This window comes from Columba livia, chromosome 3, assembly GCF_036013475.1.
Source record: "Columba livia isolate bColLiv1 breed racing homer chromosome 3, bColLiv1.pat.W.v2, whole genome shotgun sequence".
NCBI classification, from domain to species: domain Eukaryota; kingdom Metazoa; phylum Chordata; class Aves; order Columbiformes; family Columbidae; genus Columba; species Columba livia.
This window is the reverse complement of record NC_088604.1, coordinates 44,368,389-44,392,512: the sequence shown is the minus strand read 5'-3', so window position 1 is coordinate 44,392,512 and position 24,124 is coordinate 44,368,389. Positions and strand designations below refer to the sequence as shown.

The 24,124-nt window shown below is 35.4% G+C and overlaps 1 protein-coding gene across 13 annotated transcripts in view; it reads right to left on the bottom strand.

Moving 5' to 3' along the window:
* Window positions 1-24,124, bottom strand: part of GRIK2 (glutamate ionotropic receptor kainate type subunit 2) — a 382,225-nt gene that overhangs the window by 248,394 nt on the left and 109,707 nt on the right. For 12 of the 13 annotated variants that reach the window (XR_010471027.1, XM_065055283.1, XM_065055287.1 and 9 more), the window contains 2 exon segments: window positions 10,340-10,507; window positions 6,188-6,445 (listed from right to left, as the gene is read on the bottom strand). Coding sequence is in view for 12 of the 13 variants with exons in the window: in XM_065055283.1 (XP_064911355.1) it covers window positions 6,188-6,445; window positions 10,340-10,507 (426 nt within the window). In the remaining variant the exon portion in view is untranslated. 13 annotated transcript variants of the gene reach the window in all.

The following is a 24,124-nucleotide window of genomic DNA, read 5'->3' as shown; positions in this document are numbered from 1 at the left end:
TTTGGTTGGTTGGTTGGATTTGGTTTTGTGTATTAATAGTACAAGGAAAAAACTGACAAGATGTGAGGTACCTGGAAATAAGGAATGTGAAATATAGAATAGGACAGTTCCATTGGAAGGGACCTACAATGATCATTTAGTCCAACTGCCTGACCACTTCAGGGTGATCAATAGTTAAAGCATGTTGGGAGCTCTGTCCAAATGCCTCTTAACACTGGGACATTGACTACCTCTGTAGAAAGCCCATTCTGGTGTTTGACCACCATCTTGATGAAGAAATGCATCCTAATGTCAAGTCTGAACCTCCCTTGAAGCAGTTTTGAGCCATTCCCACACATCCTGTCCCTGGATACCAGGGACATGAGCTCAGCACCTCTCTTTCAACATCATATCCTCAGGAAGCTGCAGAGTTTAAGAAGGACAAGAAATTACTGGAGGGAGTCAAGCAGAGGGCTACGAAGATGATTATGGACCTAGAGCACCTTTCTTATGAAAAGAGACTGAGAGAGCTGGGTCTGTTCAGCCTGGAGAAGAGAAAGCTGAGAGGGGATCTCATCACTGTTTATAAATATCTGAAGGGTGGATGTCAAGAGGATGGAACCAGAATCCTTTCAGTGGTGCCCAACGATAGGATGAGGGGCAACAGGCACAGGCTGAAGCACAGGAGGTTCCATCTGCATATGAGGAAAAACTTATTCACTTTGAGGGTGCCAGGGCACTGGAACAGGCTGCCCAGAGGTGATGTTGAGTCTCCTTCTCTGGATCCATTCAAGACCTGCCTGGACATGTTCGTGTGCAATCTACTCTAGGTGAACCTGCCATAGCAGGTGGGTTGGACTAGGTGATCTCCAGAGGTCCCTTTCAACCCAAACAATTCTGTGATTCTGTGAGAGCCATGGGGTCACCCCTCAGCCTCCTTTTCTCCAACCAGACAATCTCAGGCACTCCTCATAAGGCATCCCACCTTGCAGGCCTTTCACCAGCTTTGTTGCCCTACTCTGGACACACTGAAGTACCTTAATATTCTTTTTAAGTTGTGGGTGCTAGAACTGCACGGAATACTCAAGGTAAGGCCACAACAATGCTCTTATAAATACAGCAGTAATAAGAAAATGTGAATTTTAATACTGGTCCCAAGAAAGAAATTGTAGTTCTATTTACTAATCAATGTTACCTGTATACTACAGTAAAAATATCAAGAAAGTGGCATCTTTATTTTCCCTTCATTTGAATTAAAGCACAAGGTTCAATATTGAAGACCAACACAAAACATTTTTATTTCTGAAGTCATTTTTTCCAGCTTTGGCTTCTGTTCATAGATGCAACAGATTTTTGGTGTTTATACTCATTCACCCAAGACCAAAACAAATGTTAATTAAGAAAAAAAAAATCAGAACCCTGTTTATATCAACTTGATCTGCATAAAGTATTAGTTGGCAATACAAGAGTCATTATAATTTAAAGGCTCCAGCATCAAACTGTTCATGTATTCTTTGTTTTGGAATTCTCTGAGATTCACATCTTATTTAGAATTTATCCAGTCTGTTTTCTTTAGAACAGGAATTAGACTATGTACTTGAAAATAACTTACTGTTTTGAGACCAATTAAAACCATTAGGACATGCAGCTGATAAACATACTGTTTTTTCTTTCTTAAGGACAATTGACTGTAGCAAATCTGTAAATCTGAAAGGACTTAATTAGTATCCAGGGACAGTTTAGTGGTACTTAACTAAGAGACCATAAATTACTGGAAGGAGGAGAAGGAGAAGGAGAAGGAGAAGGAGAAGGAGAAGGAGAAGGAGAAGGAGAAGGAGAAGGAGAAGGAGAAGGAGAAGGAGAAGGAGAAGGAGAAGGAGAAGGAGAAGGAGAAGGAGAAGGAGAAGGAGAAGGAGAAGGAGAAGGAGAAGGAGAAGGAGAAGGAGAAGGAGAAGGAGAAGGAGAAGGAGAAGGAGAAGGAGAAGGAGAAGGAGAAGGAGAAGAAGGAGAAGGGGAAAAGGAGAAGGGGAAAAGGAGAAGGGGAAAAGGAGAAGGGGAAAAGGAGAAGGGGAAAAGGAGAAGGGGAAAAGGAGAAGGGGAAAAGGAGAAGGGGAAAAGGAGAAGGGGAAAAGGAGAAGGGGAAAAGGAGAAGGGGAAAAGGAGAAGGGGAAAAGGAGAAGGGGAAAAGGAAAAAAAGGGGAAAAGGAAAAAAAGGAAAAAAGGAAAAAAAGGAAAAAAGGAAAAGGAAAAAAGGAAAAGGAAAAAAAGGAAAAGGAAAAAACGAAAAGGAAAAAAAGGAAAAGGAAAAAAAGGAAAAGGAAAAAAGGAAAAGGAAAAAAGGAAAAGGAAAAAAGGAAAAGGAAAAAAGGAAAAGGATAAAAGGAAAAGGATAAAAGGAAAAAAAAAAGGAAAAGGAAAACCAACACTAACCAGCCTCTCATTACATCTTGCTAGGGTTTTTTTAGTGGAAAAATCTAGTTGAAGGGAATATAATTTGCCATTTAGAATTATCACAGGAAGTAATACTTCTCTTCAGACTAGCAAGAAAATTTTTTGTCTGTAAAACAGATGGACTACATTAAAAAAAAATTCTGGAGAGCTAAAATACAGGGAGAAGCTAAATCATAAAAGGGAGCCGAATATATGTATTATTTAATGGAAAAAAAAAAAAAAAAATCAGGTGCAGGAGTATTCAAACACAGATTCACAGGAGAAGAAGTCACACTTTTTTTTCTTCCCTGAAAGAACAGACTTATCTACCTACTGTCACAAAATGCCTATGCCATAAAATACTATCAGGGCAGCAGGCTTTATGATAGTATTAAAAACTCTGCCCATTTCATGTTCATTTTTATTTCTGTTACCTTATCCCCACTGTAACAGACTGAATCTCTTCTTACTGAGACAAGATAGAGTTAATCTTTCTAGTTTATTCACATACTTCATCCTATTTGTAGAGTCTTGACCCTTCCTTATTACATGGTATTCAGCCTGATCTTTGCTCTCTCCAGTGTTATTGATCATATCCCTTTATAAGCATCTCTCTCCCTATTTCAGCATACCACAACTTCCATTTTCTCCTGTGCTAAGTGATCCTACTTTCACCATTACAGGCTCCTCAACATGCGAGGCAGGTCTGATCAGCACAGAACAATCCAGTACTCTGTGGTGCCCAGACTGATGAGGGAGCAACAGCTAGACTCCATAGGTTAACCTACTCTGACTTAACCATTTCTGCATCATAAAACTGAGGAGGTTTGGAGACAGGGTCTTGTTGCTACCCATAGTGCATGAAGAGCAACTTGTTTATGTCTTTTCTCAAATTACTAGCAAGATGTGCAGCTATTCCTCCACAGAGAACACAAGGAGAACACTTCAATGAGGGAGACAACTCAGTCTTGGCTGTTCTTTGTGGTAATGTTGTAGATGTGCATATTGCAAAGGAAGCCTGGGATTCCAAATTTCTCTCTTATTTCAAACAGGGCTCTAAACATGGGCTGACTTCCTCTCTACGACCTTCATACCACACAGACTCAGATCAAATTGGATCCAGATACAAGTGGTGGCAATCTATTCTGCACATCTCATCATATGGATGTTGTGAAGGCAGCTACACTAAGTATTGAAAGGCACATCAAAACACTACGTAAGACTGCATCTACACTTATATAGAGTGACTCGTGTAACATCATGAAAATGCTCTGCTATCAGATAGTGACACAACTTGCTTCCCTTCCTATTAAGATAAGAGCACGGAGGATTGCATACAATTGGACACAATGGTGCTGTCAAGAGGCAGCTTAAGTGTGCACTTGAAGTATCAGTCTCCAGTGCATTCCTGGGAATGACACTAGAGTTAACATGGACTTTTATTGACTGCAGTGTGTCAAATAACCACACAGCTTTTTCCATTTTTGTTTATTTAAGGAGACATACCTCATACTGAAGGAATACAGAACATGGACACAGGTGTTATTAACTAAAATGAGTATGTGAGAATTAGTAAGTATTAGATAAGGAAAATTTATCAGTTCTTTAGAGAATTCATAAAACTGAGACCTAACAATTAATATATGAAGACATATAAAAAAAATAAATTAAACAAAAAAAATTGACCTACAGTGTTCCAGGATTTGGGGATATGAGCAACTCCCCATAATTTTTGTTGAGGAGAATACAGACAAAGTTTATGCATGTTTTTTACCTTTCCTTTGTACCTATAATAAAAGTATCATCTGCCCTTGTATCCATGTTTATAAAGTAATAACGGAAATACATAAACTAAATTTGTCCCCATAAATTAAAAAAAATTATCATTGTAAGTGCTATAGTAACATGATTGCCTTGACCAGAGTGTACTTTTGGGAACTGTCCATTCAGATGAAGGAAATCCACAACTCTACAATTATCATAAAATAAGGCATGGATTATCATCCTGAACAATTTCTCAATAAAGAGGAGTAAAATGTGGGTAACTAAAAGAGAAACAAAGGAGAGGGAAATAAGAACAATATCCACCTTACATTAAGGAATCACTTACCAAATAGAAATAAACCAGATATAAACAGAGATAAATGTTTTATCACTGTTGCCTTCATTTCTAAATATTACCTGAAACTATCATGTTCAGCTACAGCGCTAGGTTCACAACAGAATATTTATCTTATCTCACAGCAGGAGATAACGTCTTCCTCAGCTGAAGTAACAACTACTTTTCAAAAGGCTCCTCTCCCACAACCTCTTGCCTCAAAAAAACACCAGTTTGCAGTTGAGCTATAACAAAATTTAAACTCTACTTTTAGATTGTCAGTTTTTCATAGCTAAGAGTTGTTCCTGTATGTACTTCAAAGGCAAGCAATGCTGTGGACTTCCCAGCAGTGTGTCCTGCTTCTGAAGTCTTTGAATTATCCATAGGAGATGCTATTGACCAAAAGAAACAGTCAGTCAAAAAAAAAAAAAAAAAAAAAAAGCCTCTTTAAAACTAATTATTTTTTCTGTCTCTTCAAACAGCAACAGATTTCAAGAAAACTAAAGATGTTGTAGATGGAATTACTGTTCATCAGCATGAACAATCAGTATAATATGAAGGGTTTAGCTACTCCAGAAAGAAATATAAATTTAAAGTGAATATTTTCTGAAATAATTATAATTCTTTCTGTCATGCAGGCATTCTGCCTGTCCTGACAGACATTCTGTCCTGCTGTTACTGCTGTTTATCCAGCAGATTTAGTCTTCACTACAGGTGGCCTCACATGTAACACATACTGTTTCTTGATCTGATTTTTTTTATTTCACTTTCAGATAGTAGCATTATGTAGCAAGGGTATCAACAAGTTTCCAGTTCACTGAACCATGAGAAGGGCTGAGGCTCACCATGCTCTTTTTTTGGCAACAACAGTTCAACCAGCATGGAAGAAGTCAGCAACATTTCCAAGAAGATTAAATATATCTCATTTATTTAAGTACCTTCTTTGTAGCTTCCGTGACAGTCAGATTTTCCTCTTACCATGGTCTTAGTTCTGACTGTCACCAGACAGACCTCAAATCAAACTTAAGTTTTAAAAGCATTTTTCAAAGATGTCAGTGCCAAGGCAAAACAGAAGGGCAAAACAAATTTTAGGGCGAGGCAAGGGTAAGGTACCAAACTGGTATACTTCTGCTGGAAAGTCACGAGTTCATTTTTAAATCATGTAACTTATCTGCAAAGCAAGCCTCCAAACTTTCTCTGGTTTCAGTTCCTAGCAGCTAAAATGAGGGCTCCTTCTGCTCCTTTCTGAAAAAGCAGATATTGAAATTCCAAACAAATATGGCATCTATATTCTAACTTAACTAATGCCAGAAGCAGCATTAGAAATCAGATCTTCTATTTCACTGGGCATACTAGTACAGCTTTGCAGTTACTATATTTACTTCCAAATCTAAGTTTTAAATAAAGTTAAAAGATAGAGCTGTTAGCAACTGTTACAACTGCAGAAAACACAGTGTGACTGATTTATTGACAGCTGTGAGCTTAAACACACAGAATTCAGCAACTGGAGCAAAATTATGCAAATAATTCCACATCATTTGTTATACTCTACCTTGACAATACAAATTCTTCTAATTTAGTTAAGATTTCTGAAATTAAGAAATATGAGTAGTGACAGCCCTCCTCCCTCTCTTTGTACATGTGAATATATCTGCACGTAGTCTAATGCTTCATCCTTACCAGTGCTGTCATCATAAACAACAGTAACCGTTTTCCACTTGAAGAACTGCACAAGGTCAAGGATGGCACGGCTGAGTGAAGAGAAATCTGGATAGAGGCTGACGTAGAAGGAGTCCTTGTTGTCTGACACCTGATGTTTCCAGCGGGTCTGGATATGTGGAACACCCAATGCGTTGCAGATGGATTGCACAGCATTAGCTGAGGAGCTATGGGAGGGTCCGAAGATGGCAGCCACCCCAAGGGACAGCTGATCACAGGCTGAAGAGGAGACAGAAGTCTGTCAATGATGAGAGGAAAGAAGGCAGTGTACCAGAAGGTATTGCAAAATTCATATTAAACAAAAGGCACCCCATGAATTTTATCTTTATTGCTGACAGAGCTCTCTTCCTGTGTAACACTTTCACTTACACAGATTTCAACTTCAGGATACATTTCTAAGCTTTCACTCTGAGCTGATCAATAGCAACACTTAACATCAAAATATCTCTCAGCTATATTTAATAAACACTTCTATGTCAGTGGAAGTGACAAAGGCCAGCAATTGTGTATCTTTTAAAAAGCACTGACAAGAGAAGAGATTTATGCTCAGCTGCATCTTATATTTGGAAAAAGGCCATATGGGACAGTATACTAACCTAGGCTGTCCAAGCATTGACTTCTTCCTCAATCAATCAACACTATTTCTACTGAGATCCTAATTACTCAGAAAATGTATGTTAAGTATATTCTAGTTAAGTATCAGGTGAATTATTAATTTCATTTAAACGGACATTTGTATTTCTATATATGAAAAATATGTGTGTTGACTAGCAAAAATTGAAGGTCAATATTTTCCCTGAAAGAAAACAAAATTGCTATCTGCTAATGAAACAAACAATACGTGTCCCTTTCAAACACTGGAAATATTCTGTTTTGTTACACCTATATTAGTAAATAAAAGTGGCCCTTAAAGTCACTGACATGATACTGCAGCATTCAGGTAGCTTAGCTATCTTCTTTCCAATATAGGATGGCCCTACCTATACTGTGCATTAGCAGTCTCTGGTTTGTATTATCTCCCATAGTATGCCCCAGTACTAACTTGTAGACTATTAGCTGGGACATGCCAAAAAGAAGGCAGGAAAATTAGTCAATACTGCAGAGCAACATTTCAGCCCATGCCCTGCTCCTGTTTAGATCACTACCATAGACATAATCCTTATGAGTATGCAGTTCTGAGAAACAACAGATTCTGTCTTCTTAGAAAAAAAAATCCTATTTAGTCAAGAGAAGTAATGGAAAGTATCTCCCTAATCCAATCTAGATGTATTTGTATGAGGTTTGACTAATTAATATTGTTATTCCACCATCGATGTTCCTGACAGCTGAAGAAACAAGCAGTGGAAACACATCTTGCTGTACTACTTTTCTCAGGAAGTAAAAACTGTTTTATTATGCACTTCTTTATCAACATGATGAAAATATTGCTAAGTCTTTCAAGTGCATTCCAGAAACTATACTGGCACACCTTTTTATTACTGCAGAGCACTGGTGGTTTAAATGAACTTCTCATATATACACAGGATCGACATTGCATTTCTGAGCATAGTATCAGGGCCTAAATGACTAGCTTGATAAAAAAAAAATTTATGCTAATATTGCCCTTCCTAACAGTAATCAACAAGCTTTATGCAAATGTCAGTAAATGGGATCACTAACAACAGCAATAGCTACCAGATGGCTTTTCAATGGGCTTTTTTTTTCCCCTGTTTCTGAGATTTGAATAATGCAATGCTTTCACACGTGGCACTGTCTCTATCCGATGCATGCCAATTTTTCTAGTGCATTGAGGGTTATTTTGTTTGCATTTACAGTATTCTTCGCTGAAACAGTATATTGGAAATATCATCTTGCGTTCAGGTTGCTCTTTCATACAGTATCTTTTAAAAAACTTTAATATTTCATCTCTATTCAACCTCAAAAGTACGTGCTACTAAGAGGTCTAAACAGGCTATTTGTGATGCAGCGCCTGCCTGCTCACTAATGGACATAATCATGAACCACAAAATGAGTCAAATGCTTAAACCTCATTGTTAAAACTCTGCTTTGGAGCCATCATAATAAAATGAACCATTTTATGTTAACCTTTAGCCTCTCATTCTGAACTAAAGCACCTGTCAGCACAAATGTAGTTGGCTATATTGTGAGTTGATGAAGCAAAAACCTATTAGCACTGGAAGATTACACAGATTTTGATACAGCCTGACCAGTTGAAATAAAGACTTGCACTCTCATCCGAGATGCAAGTGGGAACAATGAATATATACAATCTATTCAATGCAACTAAACAATGGCATGTTAACATTCTAACTTTAGCTATTATAGTCTATTAAGTACTAGAAACTTAAAGAATTAAAGATCACAGAACAAATTTCTCTGCTCTCTACATCTACCCCCTGGAAGGGAGAGAAAGTGTTCCTTTACATTTCACAGGACAGCACGTGCTGGAATCAGGAAGTGGTTGAATTTGGAAAATAAGGAGGAAAAGAGAAAGAAGGGGCCAGAATTGAGGATCACTCCATTCATTTGTTATTGGCCAAGATGGAAAGGGAAGAGTAGTCCCTCAGAACCTGCTTTATTTAATCCATCAGCCAAAACAATAGTATAACAACTCAAAAATCCTTGATTAAAAGTGTTGTATGCCTCTTTCTTCTTCCACACACTCTCCTCTGCAAAGAAATCATCTTGCTAGGCATAAATGATTAGGCCATAATAGTTTCCATAAATCAAAGCATCTTACAATAACTAAACTGTGTATATTTCTGTACAAATACGGATACTATTTTCATGCCTGACAACAGCCTATATTAGAATTGTTTCTTTAGCAAATAAACAGATAAAACAGATTAGCAAGTTTAACTCTGTGTGTTACAGCAAGAGAAAAAAAAAAAAAAACACCCACCTCCATTTCTAAACTGAATTTTTATTCAGCATTATACTGTGCTTTTAAAAGGTACTTAATGTACATTCATCTTTACATAGCAGCTTTTCCCTGTGTAGCACTTCTAATGTACCACCAATTGTTTTTATTCATCACAGCCTTCTATAAAACCAGAAATCCCTTACAGTGTAAAGCTTTCAGACTTCAACATGGAAGTAGCATGTTGGGGCCAGATCACTTAGCAAATTTAAGCTAGAAACTTGTCATAAGAAATACAGGTTAACCTCCAATTCTTTCGCCTTTTTCATTTTGTTGTTAAGGACAATGTTCATATGAAATTTGCTCTTCAATGTATTAAAAAAAAATGTTTTTAAAGAACATGCAATACAGTGCAAGATTCAGTTCTGCTGAATTCTGACAGCAGGTTTTGTATTTTCTCCTATAAATATTTGTTGGGTTTTCTGCTTTTTAGGGTATGGCAATGATTCAGTACAACATGCATCTACGGTCATAGACTTGAATGTAAAGCAATCTGAAAACTTCAGTTTTTGTGAGAATCAGAGATTTGAAAACTTAGGAAAAATATTTATAATTATTTTTAACTTTTAATTTTTCTTTGAACAAATCATTCATAATTAGGAGAAAATTGCAGAACTCAGGCCTGGACATTCACTTCTGATAGATATATTCTCAAGCAGACTTAATATTTAGGCTTATATTTATGACTCATTGAGATAAGATGTGCAAAACTAGAACTACTTGTTCCCCTTTGAAGACCACACTTGATTAACTCTATGAGACATCCATATGCTAAAGGTATTTGTGGAGATGTAATTAAATTGATTGAATGCTTGGAAGTGAACTGGAACCTTTTTCCATGTTCACTAGAATTGGGGCGCACTTGGCATTTTCTGGGACAAAGTTTGGAGATAGTGTTTTCTCATTCGAAAGGAGCTGGTCTGAAAAACACCCTGGTCACAAAGCTCAGAAAAAATTATTTCAGACTTCAAATATTTAAAGAAATAGCTTTTAGACAATGGCGGTGGAATCAAATGTGACAATGTAATTTTCAAGCAGTTACCATTACAGCCTTCAAGGGATGGTTTTTGAAGTCAGCCACAACCTTGTACTGTTTCACCGCATATGGCTTTATTAGACAGACATTTTTCCAGGTAGGTAAACCAAGTGAATCTTAGTTTCTCATTAAAAAAAATAAATATGCAAAAGGTTACCTTTTTTGGATGCTTCAAAACTGTCATAGAGGTTTATCTTTTGGGTGTCATACGTTAATGTGGTGTTTGGCAGAAGAGTTCTGTTTCTGTTGATTGTGTTCACAGCAAATCGGAAGGCTAATTCTTCTGCTCCCATTGGACCAGATTCCACGCACTCAAAAATGCCTCCTGGTAGTGGGAGAAAAAAAAGCACACATTAGTAAGCCAGAATGGCGTACAACAACATCTTTAGTCATCAATTTGGGAAAATGTTTATCTGTATTGTTAGTTTAAACTTCGCAAAAATAATAAGATTGTTTCATGAGTTGCACTGTATCAGATCGATCGAGTCAAAGCATAAAGAACCCAGGAACAAATCAAACTTATCTTAAAGAAAACTTTTTTTTTCATACATTCATTTTTCTACTGGGTATAAAAAGAGTGTGGCAATACAAAATAACCATGCTATTTAGAAGTGAAACAGGAGAGGGATGAAGAACATGTAATTATTATTTTACATAGTTAAACTCGAAATTATGATTACTCCTTCTGGATGTGAGGTGGGGGGCGGGGGGAGAAGTTTTCTGGATTCTTGTTTTCTTCTGTTCTAGACTTATGATACAGCTATAATAGAGAGTTTGCCAGAAATGCTACATGTAAAGGAACATGGAACTGGGATGCCCAAGACTGCCTCCAGAAATGAAGAAGTATAGATATTTTAACATGACTGTGTGCCTGAGCTGACGGGTATGTTGAGCAAAGGGTTCAAAGTTTGTTCTTTTGCACTGTTCCACGTGTACATGCTCATCTCATCCTCAGGAAATACAGGAATCTAAAAAACTACACAGTATATAGGCTCTATCATGCAATGAAAACAATCCCCAAAGTGTACTAACAGAGTAGGAAACGCCTCAAATGACAAGCAATTTCTAGGATGCCTCTGAGTCAGCTTTCATCTTAAATGAAGCAAATAACTTTCTGAATAAGTGCTGTGCTTTAGCCATTCTTTTCTGTGAATGAGATATCATTGACCATGAAATGCAAATTAATACATACTTCAGGTAACATCATTTATTCTTAGGTCTGGAAAGGCCAAGGATACAGTGATAATAAAAGTAATTTGAAGATATGTCCTTACTATGGTGACACGGAATGCCTGAGAAAAACAGTCAGCATCTACATGGTCCCTTGGGTTCTCATATTGACTGCATCTGTCAATACTAATGGACAGCCAAAGGCCACCATCTGAGGATCACTAATTACAAGCCAGGCATTATATCTGTGCAAGAAGCATCCTTCATTCACTTTCTCCTAGTTTGTGCTTCTTCATTTCCAATGTAATGTTACTACCTGACTTTGTATGGTCTAAAAAAGTTTATTCAACACTCTACTAGTTTCTCAGCAAGAAGCTCTCAGCATCTACAATGTACAAGAACTGAGTCAAATGGAATTTCACAAACTACAGTCAGTATGTAAACAGTCTTGTTGAGCAGCCAGGTACACAAACCGTTTCTAAAACAAAAAATGTGTATTTTGTTATCAACTCTTTCCCTTATTAACTCTCCCCTTTCTGATGCTGTTAAACATGAAAATGCTTTAAAGTTTTGCAAACCTCCTGCCTCTTCCAACCTGTTTCTTACTAAATGATCGAGGTGTTAACATTTTTCCTGTAAATGAGCACTTAAATTCCTGGGGACCCTAGGGGCAGATGCTCAAATAATATGAATTTAAAAATACAAGCATCAAACACTGAGATGAGATGTGACTAATAATTATTTAAACATCAGTCCTCTAAAGCTGAGAATGAGACACTGATAGGGGAGACAGACACTTAAGGAAAATTCAGATATCTAGGGAAGCTATGCAAACTGGTTAAGCATAGAATGTATATGTAAGCGGTAACCAATATCAACAAAACTTCAGAAGCCAAAGCAAAAGAAACTTACATAACTTTCAGTTAAAAATAGGCCCAGTACACTTCAAAACCAAAAAAAATGACCATGTTTATTTGCACAACAATGCAATATTAACATGAAAGGCAACCAACTGCTTTTGAAATTAATAAAGATTTTATAGGTTTTCCTAAGGCATCTGGCAAGCAGTTATTTAAATGTATTTGATTAAACACAGTTACTAAAAAAAAATAATTATATCCTAACATAATGATTCATAAAGAAATAAAAACATTACAATATCTCTTTCTTCTTCCTTAAATTTTTACATTGGAAGATTTCTTCTTTAATTTCAATGTGTCTGAAGCTCAATACAATCTTCCTTTTATATTCTTGTATTTTTCACTCTGTTCATTTCTAAACACTTGTGATGGGGAATTCCTTGTCAAAGATGAAGCATAAGATAAAACAAAAATAAAAATTAATTTTGATCTCTTATATCTGGGTAACTCCTAGTGGTATTGACAGTTCATGACACTGTAAGACAATTTTATTAAATGACAAAGTCTCTGTCTCCTATGAATGGCAATAATATGTAATTTCCCACATACACCATTCAGTGTCTTCTTCCCTCACTCACACATTATCTGTCCCTGTGATAAATGCATCCCCTGCAAAGTTAGCAGCATATGGTCTGTCTGCCTCAGGGTAAATTTCCATTTCTAAGGAAAACAGAGGTAGAATAACCTGTTTCTGCTGTCCTGTGATTAGAATACTTTACTATGAGGAAGGAAAACATAGCTTCTGATTCCTGCTCCAGAAGAGTTTCACATTTTATACTAGATGGATACTGAATTAAAAAGAATAACCCTACAGGAATACAGATTAGCCCATATATTTGCAGTTTCCTATCTGTTTTTTCACCTGCAGGATGTCCAGCTTCCACTAGGCTCCTTTCCTTTCAGTTTTATGCTCTTTCTGTAACTGTCTGCTCGAGCAGCAGAGGAGGAACGTCTTGGACGCTGGCAGGTATAGGTTCATCTTCACCTCAACACTAAGACACTCAAATCAACAGGTCCTCAAAGTGCACCATGTCCTACTAATATGCAAACTGGCTGAAAATGACAGGCTCCTCCATAATGAACAGCAGCTGCTAGCTTAGGCCAACCTAATACAGCACACAGGGCACTACCATTTTTAATTGAACATCTAAGCAGTTCAAATTGAATTCTCATATCAAGCAGAGCAGGAGCTTAGGCAGAGACGTCTGCATTCTGAATACCAGAATATAGTCACAAAACAGCTCCTCATTCTCCAGATGAGTGCCCTTTTAAGTGTGTGTGGGGAAATCTACACTTCATACAATTTCAGGATGCTCAGCAAAGGCATATAAATGACTTCAGACATTGACAGAAATGGGATGTTTGAAAAGGTGCTTTCTCCATTGTTGCATAAGATGCAAGTAGAAACTTCTCTGCTAACTTCAAACTGCCTTGGTCTTACCATTATGTTCCTGTATTTGTTACTGAAAATGTAAATTATAACAAAAAAAGAAAAATACTATGAGTGTTTTTAAAGAAAATGCTGTGTAAATCCACTGGCTGAATACTGGGAGATAAACCATAAATTACACTGCTTTTTTTTCTTCTTTTTTCTTTCTTTTTTTTTTTTCCCCCCCCCACAGAATGGAAAGAAAACTAATAAAATGTTGGCTTTCCACTTCACGCATACTCAATTATGGAGGGATAGTGGTTTCCAGAAGGTGTTACAGTATACTGAGTCATGTTCTTCCCTTCCAAGCAGACTGTTCTTTACTGCTGCTGTACTTTGTATTCAGGATAGGCTTATTATTATTAATAATCAAATTGAGGAATGCACTGCATGCTCTCAGATAAGCAGACAGAAGAGTCATAAATCTTGCCATTGATATGTGGACAAGCACCCAAGCTAATGCCTATCTCTGTCTAACAGCTTGAAAAATGCAAGTGTTGGAGTTTGTCTCATTTTTAACACAGCTTATAGACCAGTAATAGGCAGAAACATCAATTCTCATATATAACCAGCAGCACATCCTAGAGGAAAAGGCTCAATTTTTAGAGGAAAAGGCTGGATTTTCACTGCTACCTCAGAGACAGAAAACTTAAAAGGAGTAGTAAAATGTGTATTTAATGCTTAGCTTGCTTTAATGCTCTCATATGACTTCTTCATCTACAGTGTTAATGATATGCAGTTCATCTTTGCCCTATAACATTTACAGTAGGGAAAATGGCATCACGTAACTATAGCTCAATCTGTAGCTCATGAAGGTTTATTAACTGTGTACAGTAGGTGACTGCTGTATAGCTGAGGACTTCAAGTTTTTACTGTCATGATAACCACTTAGTAAAAGCTTTCTAGATTTCAGTAGTGATCAACATCTGAAGAATCACAGTGATGAGGAATGTTTAGGACAGGCCAGTCCAAGCCAGATATGCAAAAGCAACTTTAGAACAATCTTTAGTGTACCTTTTGCAGTGACATGAAGGATAATTCAGATCTCCTGTTAATCTTAATATACTAGAAATGTTTTTACTGATCCTTTAATCCAATAGGATTTTTCATCACAGTTGTCACTATTGAGAAAAACATTTATATGAATAAGATCCTTTTCCATAACCAATAGGGAAAAATCCAGTAATCAGAGTAATACTGATGCAGTAACAGTTTCTTCAGAAACAGAAACCCATGGAAAAAATGATAGTAATATTTTATCAAAAAACAACTATATGAAGTGCCTAAAATAGTATGAGTAATGTAGATGTTATTATTTTCCAAGGAAAATAAAATCCTAAATAGTTTTTAGAACAATTTTGCAAGTAAAAAAAAAAAAATGTTTTGAAATTGTTTGAATGAAAAACTTCATTATTCACACACAAAGCACAAGTTGAAGAATTGCCATTTTTAGTTCACAACCCATCTTGGTTTTCGCCAATTTTCAAATAATTTTCTCAAACACAAAAGCCAGAGGAAAACAACAAAACACAAACAAACAACCAAACAACACCACCTCAAATTGCTATGCATCTTGGCAAAAATTACCAAAGCAAATTGGTCCTGCTCTTAACTACCTAATTTCACAAATAAAAGGATAACCATTTGAATGATTCGGCTTCCCATTTCTATTCTGCAAAAGGGTCATAGGTATTTTTCTCCCCATAAACATTCCACTTTGGGGAATCGCTATCTTGTGTGTTTTGTGTTATCATCTCCATGTAATATCTGATAAAAGCCAGCAGAAAGTACAAAAGTACTTAACTACACAAAACGACTAGATGAATACAAGTGCCAGAATAAGTGGTCTGTAAATCTCTCCTCCTTTTACACATGGAGAACTTTTGAAACAGATGCATAGCATAAATCCTGAGCTACTGTTACCTACTTGGCATAACTCACATTCAAACAAGCTTCAGAAGTGTCTTGAGTAGAACTACAAACAAGCGAAGTAACAACCTGGCTGATATCAAACCAAACTGTTTCTTTGTTTCTAGTACAGCCCCAAGTTTGTTTCATTAGAAATGAATGATATTGAATTGCAGTAGCTACAGGCTATTTTACAATCTGTGCCCTCTTAAAAACTGAACCTTTAAATATATGATAGAAGGTTACATTACCTCAGAGCATAATCTGACAAGTCAGTTGAAATGAATCTTACAGACTACTTTAAATTACTGAATCTAAAATAATTATTTTTCAATATCTTTACAAGTATACCAACTATATACACAGAATTAAAACTTCCATAGTTTGGCAGTATCAGGAATTTACCAGAGTGATTTTCAAATGCAAAATCAGGAGAGAAAAATCTGAATGCAAACTCATTCTAATATAGCATTGTTGACAATAACAAAGTTATGGAAACAATGTTAGTCATAATTTCAATTTTAACTATGATTTCCTTGTATGAAGAGGTAAGATGAAGATTCATTTTTTCTAATACAAAAACAATTTGGTGAAGATCTCACATATGCATACATTAGTTAATAATAGTTATAATTTTTAACAGTATGGCTATATTATCTTTATCATGTACCAATCTACACAAATTTGGTGACAGCTATGAAGGAAGTCTCTATTAATGTATTATAAAGAGTAACATCAGCACCATTTTTTAAAAAAAAAAAAAGACAAAAAGCAAAAAGTCAAATGCAAATTCTTGAGAGCTCAGTGGATGCTAATATATTGTCAACATTTCCAGGGATTGAATTAATGGCTTTTTGGATGTCTGCAGGGACTACAGTTCTCCAAATACAGGTGTAGCCAGAAGTCAGTGAAGAGACTCACATCAAAACTTCAATATCACTGATGTGGCTTGGATGATACTGGGAGCAGGAGGCATAGTAGGTGCTGTCCTACAGTGACTGATCAGGGTTGCTGGCTGAAGGCATTTTAGCCCTACTCAAGTGTGCTATGAGCTCTACCGATAATTCTGTTTCAGATCCTGTTATGGATTGGGAAGCTACAGAGGTGGTTCAAAGCCCTTCATAAAGGTCGCCAGATTAGACTTGTTCTTCTTATAAATACAAGACAAAATTACATCCTAACCACTTATTTCTGTCTGGAAGAGGATTTAAGAAAATAAAGCAACTTCATTCAAGACATTGAAAGCAAACGAAAAATTTTCTTCTTCATAACCTTTTCTATAAAACAATGTAGTTAATTTTTTTATATTGATTTAGAACACAGCAGTGTGAATCTGGACTAGAGCATGTTTTTATTATTCCTTTTCAAAATTATATTGAAAGCTTTCTGAATCTCACAAGAGGTGAAAGTTTAAAAAAATCACTTGACATAGAAAACTCTGCTTATTTGACTTTGAAGTCCATTTCATATGATAAGCCACTGGGGGAAAAGACAGCACGTATCAGCAGTACCCTGAATCCATACCAAATGTACATAGGGTTTCAAGGAAGCAAGCAAGACCTGGAATTTCTGGGGCTTAATTGTATTGCTATTTCCTGTGTGACCTTAGACAAGAAGCTTTTCTGAAAAATTAATATCCCCTCCCAAAACCGATGTAACAAACACCACAACATCACAACAGAGGCACAACTATTGAAAAACAGTAGATGTTTTGAAATTAGACATAATTTATGTTAAAGGCATTAGTGAAATCAGTGTTTGAAGGCAGGATCACACAATCTTACAAATCTTCCTCTATAAAACGCATGGAAATACTACCTTCAGCATCTAAGTTAGCTTTTGATCTATATTTTAGTACAGTTGCATGAAACTGGCAACTTTAAGACATGTTTCTCCTAAAAGGATTTGAAATAAAACTACACATTTTCTGATTATACAATAAGGGGCTAAATATCCCGTCAATGTCAGGTTTATCCTGGTAAATTAATGTCAAATAATATACCAAAAAAGAGTTTGTTTTGTTTTTCTTAAATGTGAGTAAAAATAAGAGATAATATGAGAAAATAATAAGCATGGATCTCATTTGAACAAAAGCTCCCTTATCTTCTAAAACTGGTGAAAAATATTTTTAAAGTTTAGTACATACAAATGATTAGTATCTTTAAAATTGTGTTTTGAATATAATTGGATACATTCTAGCATCTTCTTTAAGTCAGATGCCACAAGCATCACAGCTAGAATTTTACCTTTCATCAGCACCATTCCATATATGCTATGGAAAGTCATAAATAAAATACTACTAAAAATATTACTAGACTGGAATATGCAGCATACTTATAAAACTGCTTCTGATAGCATCTTTGTTTATGAATACTATTCCTTTCAGTCAGAATATAAACAGAGCATGACTAAAGATGACAGGTAAAATAAGAATACCTAATCACATTCATCTGCAGTGTATAATAGAATTTACTATCCGTAAGATTTCTCCCTACTTTATAGACATACATTAACTTCCTCTGACATGCTAAGCAATTTATTACGGAATACACTTGATAATTTTAATGCAATTATCACATTCACTTAATATTTAGTCTCTCATGACTAGCAGTAACAAAAGGAAACAAAACATTAAATGAAATGTGACTACAAATTAGGCTCAGGAGATTTTGCTAAAATGTGATTTCATTACTTTGGCTAACCAAATGTCTTAAACTGTCTTAAAACAACACACCTTTGTCTCCGTCCTTTTGCTCTAAAGAGGCAGCCAATACCCAGATAAAAAGCTTATCAGTCTCCATGAAGAAAACTTTTTTTCTCAAAAACTTCTTTAAAGAAGATGATATACAAACTTAAATGCTTGGGTTTTATGTAAATAACTTTCACAAAGACTCATGTATAAGTTTTGCACCTGTTTATAGGCTACTTACTGGGCAGTTAGAACCTTCAGACTTTCCTTCCACGACACTAGTATACCTTTCCGCACTGCTGTTATACAGTCAAGTCACTTTCTGATTGTTCTTTCTGGTAAAGTAATTCCTAATGTATCTTCATCAGCAACTATCAGCATGCATTAGCCAGAAGTACCTTCGGATTCAGATTCCAGTTATACAGATACTTTGACTCACCCTGACCCAGCAGTTAATTTAAAAGTAACAAAGTAAACACTGCAGGATCTAGCAAATGAGAATCACACAATATGCATTATTTTTTTTTCTCTAAAGAAAGAGTAATAAAAAAAGAATTCTCACATTTAAGGCTTATATAAATCTTCAAAACAAATAACCTTCATTTCTTCTCTCCAAAATTATAAAGAAACAAAATTTTTACTGAAATTAGTCACAAAAGCTGAAAATTACAACATGTCATAAGATAATAATTTCTCTTTTAAAATAAACAGTAAAGAGTACTCATTCTCATAGATTTGGGCATTTAAAAAAAAAAGTCAATAAAAGTATATTTTTCAATCAGAAAAGACTCGAATTTGGATCTTACAAATGAATATACAAAAAAATATCAGATCTGAGCTCTGCTGAATGCCATGACCTCTGTTAAAGTGACATTTGAGCATCTGGATCCCTGAGAAGAGTCTCTTCCAGAAGTAAAATGTATAAATGATTTTCACCAGCTTCAGGGTGAACTTTTTTATTTTTAATGCTTAATATTTAGATGTTCAAGAGTTTGTAGATACTTAAGTGATTTAAGTTCAGAAACTGCATTTTCACATTTTTCTTCTCTCAAGATTTTCACAGATAGAATTCTTCAGTAACTTGAAACACTTCTTTTGAAGTGTATTAACTAATTTAAGAGAGAGTAAAAGAAAAAGGACATACCTAGGACTAAAATATTTAGATACGCATACACATATGTAACAGAAGAGATGCAGGGTACCAAATAACATTCTATGAATGGTATGAACTGTATGCACTTTTCACTATCAACAGAGTAATCTCTTTCATATATAGATTTGTTTTAGTAGTAGTTCTTAATAGTCATTCTTTGGCCTAATGAAATAAAGTTTAGATTTCTATTGTGGAGGAAGATGCTACAACTGCTTACTTAAAGAGCCCATATTGTTATTATTTAGTGAGATACTTTGTATTTTCACAGATATTTCAGACAAAAAGAAAAATTGTGGTATTTTTGCTGTGCACAGACAAAGTAGCCTCCAAATAATAGTAAAAAAAATGTTTCTTAATGGAAAATGTAGAGTTCTACAAGTACTCCTCAATGATTACCAAATAAGTAGATGCAAGAACTGGTAAATCCACTTGTTTAGCAGGGACCAGAAGCAGTGTGGGTTTGTTTTCTAAGGACTGCATATATGAGATATTAAATAAAGGTTTCTCATGCTGCATATGGCACTGAAAAGTGGGGGGAGGGGGGAAAAAAAGTTTTCCAGTTATTTTTATATTTTGGGAAAATATTTTCAAACTTTTGTTTGCTACATTGTGTGTTACATTACTTCTTAGTAATGCTCTACTACTTCCTAACACTGCGATGTTACAGTACATTAACTGGAACAGTTCATTGTTTCCATTTTGTCCTTAAAGTTATTGAAATATAGATTTTCTTCAGTACTACTTGGAACATTTAATCATCTTTTCAAAGTGTTTCCTGACTGTATTACAATTTAACAGTATGAAATCACTGCTGTTAAAATGCTGTGAATTAGCAGGGAAAGTTACAATCATCATAAAAGAATGGAGAAAAAAAAATTCAAAAATCAGACTAACAAAACTTTTTAAGAAACACTTTTTGCTGTTACAGTAATGATGTTTCATTTCATTTCATCTTCAGTTTCCAAAAATGTTTGAATGTTGCTTAGAAATGAAGTCACTGTCTTTTTATCTTAGTAATAATGTCACCAAAATCACTTTTGCGTAAATATTGTTACCCTGGTTAAAATATGGTATGTGCTGCTACTGGATTATGGTTTCAACACTTAGAAACAATTTTCACTAAGGTGGATTATTAAATGTTGCTTGGAAAAATCTTCCTTACTCCTGTCCCTAATGTAATGTCTGCTTGGATTGCATAGAAATAGTATTTCTGTATTATTTCTTTTTTAGTCTTCAGCCATCAGAGAAAAAGAGAAAAAGTGATGTACCCTAAGTACAGAAGAAAGCAAATAGTATGAGCAACCAAGCATTATGTGCTGATAACAAAAATTCCCAGTAGCGAGAAAGAGATGGACTGTAGTGAGACTGTTAAGTGCTAATGTAGAGAAAAGAGTAAGTTAAACAAAACCAAAAAGCCTTCTTATCTTCAAAAGCAGAGATATTAGGTGCATCTGCTTCTAGACTGTATAAATTTATTTTTAAAGTTTTAAAAATAGTTTGGTTTATATTCCTTGAGCTCACCTATTTCACAGTTTATGCCAACAGTGAAACATACTGCATTTTGTAATGTGATCTAAGATAAATTAAACAAACAAAACATTACAAGAAGAAAGTCAGACGTTGCTCTCCAAAGAAGTGAATAACATATACTCTATTAACTCCATAAATAACAAGAAATATCATTATAAATTTAAAGCTTCTTGAAAGCTTTTGCATGCTATTTCTGTTCCAAATATTACGTAAAAGCACAAATTTTTGCCACAAATTCGTATTTCTAAAGTAATTCAATTAATATGAGAAATATCAATACAAAGCATGTTAGTGCAGATGAAAGTTGAGTGCTTCGGAAACTGATAATTTATGGCAGATTCATGCAGAGAACAGATTCTAGTGGGATCTTGAAGTAAACAAGCAAAAATATTTAATGAGGAACAAGGTCTGTTTCAGTGTGATAGATATCAGAGATACTGATTCAATTCTCCAGTGACAAGCCAGCGGTGTTTAATTCACAGCCTGCAGATATACTAATGGAGGAGTTGGGGAAGTGTGGTACAGAAGCAGAAAGTAAAAACAATTGATCTGAAGCACACAAATCCCGAATACTTTACATCCCCATCTGATTTGCAGTACATTTGACTGTCATTTGTTTTTCTTAATTAGTTACCCAAATATCTTTTCAGTGAGAGGCCATGTATTTATATTCCTAATGACTGAAGTGTGATCTAGATGTGCACATGATACTGCCACAGAATATCCTTTCAGTCTGTTACTTTCTATATCCCAAAATTCAGCACTAGTTGTATCCAGGGTTTGGGTTTAGATTGATCAATTATATGCAGTTATTTTGTTTTATTAAGAGTCTAAATGCTAAGACGTTATTAAGTAATATGATAATTATGCTTTTAAACGTTGTTCACTAATTTTATAATTAAGTTCTAATTACTGAATTAGAAGTATTTTAGGAAAAAGTCAATAGTTGTTTTGGCAGAAAAGAATAAGTTTTGCATCTTGTCTCATCTGAACACTGCATATGGCTTAAATATAAACTGTTATATAAAGCAACTCTTCCTTTTTTTTCTCTCTTCTATACATTTTTCTCATACATGGCCAAACTCTCCAGACAGATATATCTTTAGGCAGAATACTGTCTTATCTAGCATGATCACAGTATTGGCTTTCCTTCTTTATTTACAAGTATACACTTAAAAAAAAAATTAAAGGTCTAAAATGTTTTAAATTACTTTGTCAACAGTGAAACCTCAAATTTGTAGCAACGGGAGACTAGACAGAAAAAACACTCCATGTTTTTTCTTCTAATTTACATGTTTTAATAAAAAATTATTACTTCATCCAACATGATTAGTTTCTCCCCATGCTGAGGCTCTTTTTAAAAAAAAAAAAAAATTTTCCATGGAGCTGAAAATTTTTCCAGTGTGAAAGATGCTCCTTGAATCATACATATCAGACAAAATGTTGTCTCAAGGAATCTATATTTTACCATTGGATTTGTCAGTGTCTAACAAAAATAGTGTCTCCACTGAAGGCCATTCTGCTGTAGGCATATGAAGAGGCTATCTAGCCATCTTTTTCACAAAACTTACCACTGCCATCTCTGTTTTCAGGTATTCAAGCAAGGAAGTATACTTAGCAAAGAGGTAGGATATTGCCAGAATCATTCCAACTATTTCCATCAGGAAAACAGTCTAAATACCAGCAACAAAACAGGGAGGGGGGGAAAGGTTTAAGACAGCAATCTGGAAGATCAATTCTACAACAGCGTATAATGTGGAAGCTCTACTTTAATGCCAGTATCTTGCACAGTACAAATAGTTTTAATCCCCTCTGAGGGGGCAGGTGGGCAGGGAAGGAATGACTGAAGCTGAAGATTAAGACACCTATGTTTAAAAGTCCACAGGTGTGCTAGGAGTGCAAGTTCCTATTGTATTCAATAGATTTTGGAGAACAGTTCACCTGAGCATAGTCATCTAGGACTCAATGGGTCTACCCATTACATAAGGTCTACCTGACAAAGCTGAAGCTACTGCTCCTGGCCTCTGGTACAGAAAAGGAATGTGTCTTTCCCAGGTTTCATGTCTTATCTACACAGGTAGCTCTGAAACACAAAGAGATATCAAATTTTAACAGTCCTCTTACAGCTTTTCAGTACAGTTTGCCTATTTAACCTCCTAGCTTCCATTGACTAGAAGGGGAGTTTGGGTACTTGGCACACATATGTATCTGAATCTTGAACAAAATCCTGCTCATTTCAAAAACAGTATAATAGGTCTGGAAAAGGTAAAGAGAAAGGCGATGAACCATATAATGAATTTCATACAAGGAATGAATGAGAAAGGATAATTCAGCCTAGAAAAGAGACAGCTCAAAGTAAGATAAAGTTCTGCAGAAACCTGTGTCATGCAAATGGTGGGTACAGTTTTCTTATTCACTGTTTCTTCACGTACAAGAACTAGAAGGCCTTGCTTGATGCTAGTCATAAAGTATTCAGTGCTAATTTTCACTTTTTGCAGAGGTGGGACTTATGAAAACCAAACAAAAAGGTTTAGTAGAAACAAGAAAGTCAGTGTAGCAGACAGTGGCTTAAGGTGGTTTAAAATCAAGTAATATTACGTGACAAAACAGGTCTTCTTTCTGGAACCAGGAAATCTTACTTCTTTCTGGAGAAGTGAACTTCTGATATTTGCAGTAGACAACTTTATATAATACAGTTTTATCTAATGGGTGGTTTGATGCTGAGAGAGAACATCTTTGAAACTATTATCTGAATTCTCTCCATTTCATGTTTATTGTGGAGAGATTTATTTGTTCACCAGAAGTAGCAGTTTATCTAAAAAATGTAATATTTCTCAAGCATAGCTGACAGATAAGTCCTAATAAATTTGCCTTTAGTGACACACAATGGAATAGAAATATGTTATTAAAATTTATCAAACAGAAAGGTCAAAGACAATTATGTTTAATATTTTGGTGGAGGTCAAAACACAGCTGCTTTTTAGCAGTTTCTAGAACCAGAAGACATTTCTTCTATATCAAAGAGCAATGTGATTAACTTTCATTTTTCTTTCATTTAGATCTTTATATTACCATGAGTTCAGCTGTGTTGAAGCATTATATTTTTAAAATGTGGAAAAACTTGAAATCATTTTTATATTTGA